General features: G+C 41.1%; 1 protein-coding gene across 1 annotated transcript in view; it reads right to left on the minus strand.

The window, feature by feature from the left end:
• Nucleotides 1-322: 322 nt before the first annotated feature.
• The window catches only part of LOC110446899, a 10285-nt gene continuing 10084 nt past the window's right edge, over nt 323-523 (minus strand). Inside the window, exon 3 of the mRNA XM_021492242.1 lies at nt 323-515. Within this exon, the coding sequence (XP_021347917.1) occupies nt 323-515 (193 nt within the window). The remainder of the gene's footprint in view (nt 516-523) is intronic.

Consider the following 523-nt stretch of genomic DNA (forward strand, 5'->3'; position numbering starts at 1 on the left):
ACAATACTCGGAGGGAGATAAATTGAACAGACGGTTATTTGTCTGTGTAATGTTGCACAGACAGCAACAGCCTGTAAATTTGTGTTTAACTTGATCATTCTGTGAGGAATATTTTTATGGACAGCTACCGCTGCGCCACCTGCTGCTCTGCTAACTACAGTTGGAATGTTAGTGTAGAGTGAGAAATTTCTAAGCGTGATTGGGTTTTTGAGCATGATTTCTTGTAGACAAAAAATGGCGGGTCTAAATTCTTTTGATAGATTCTGAAATTCTTCTATATTTGCCTTTAATCCGCGGATGTTCCATTGGATAATTGTATTATTTATCTTTTGCTATTTTGGCTGGATTTCGATGGAGTCGAAGCACGAAGCGCTGAGGCATTCGTCTCCATCTCATCATCGAAATCTAGTAGGACATTGAACCGGTTTGTCGGGTCCTCTGATCCTTTGCCAAAGGTGACATTCAGATCAGGACCATCAGAGTTGCCCCTCGCTATTTTGGTTTTTTTCCTAGGTCTGTTGGT

Source organism: Mizuhopecten yessoensis, unplaced genomic scaffold, assembly GCF_002113885.1.
Source record: "Mizuhopecten yessoensis strain PY_sf001 unplaced genomic scaffold, ASM211388v2 scaffold3029, whole genome shotgun sequence".
Taxonomy (NCBI): domain Eukaryota; kingdom Metazoa; phylum Mollusca; class Bivalvia; order Pectinida; family Pectinidae; genus Mizuhopecten; species Mizuhopecten yessoensis.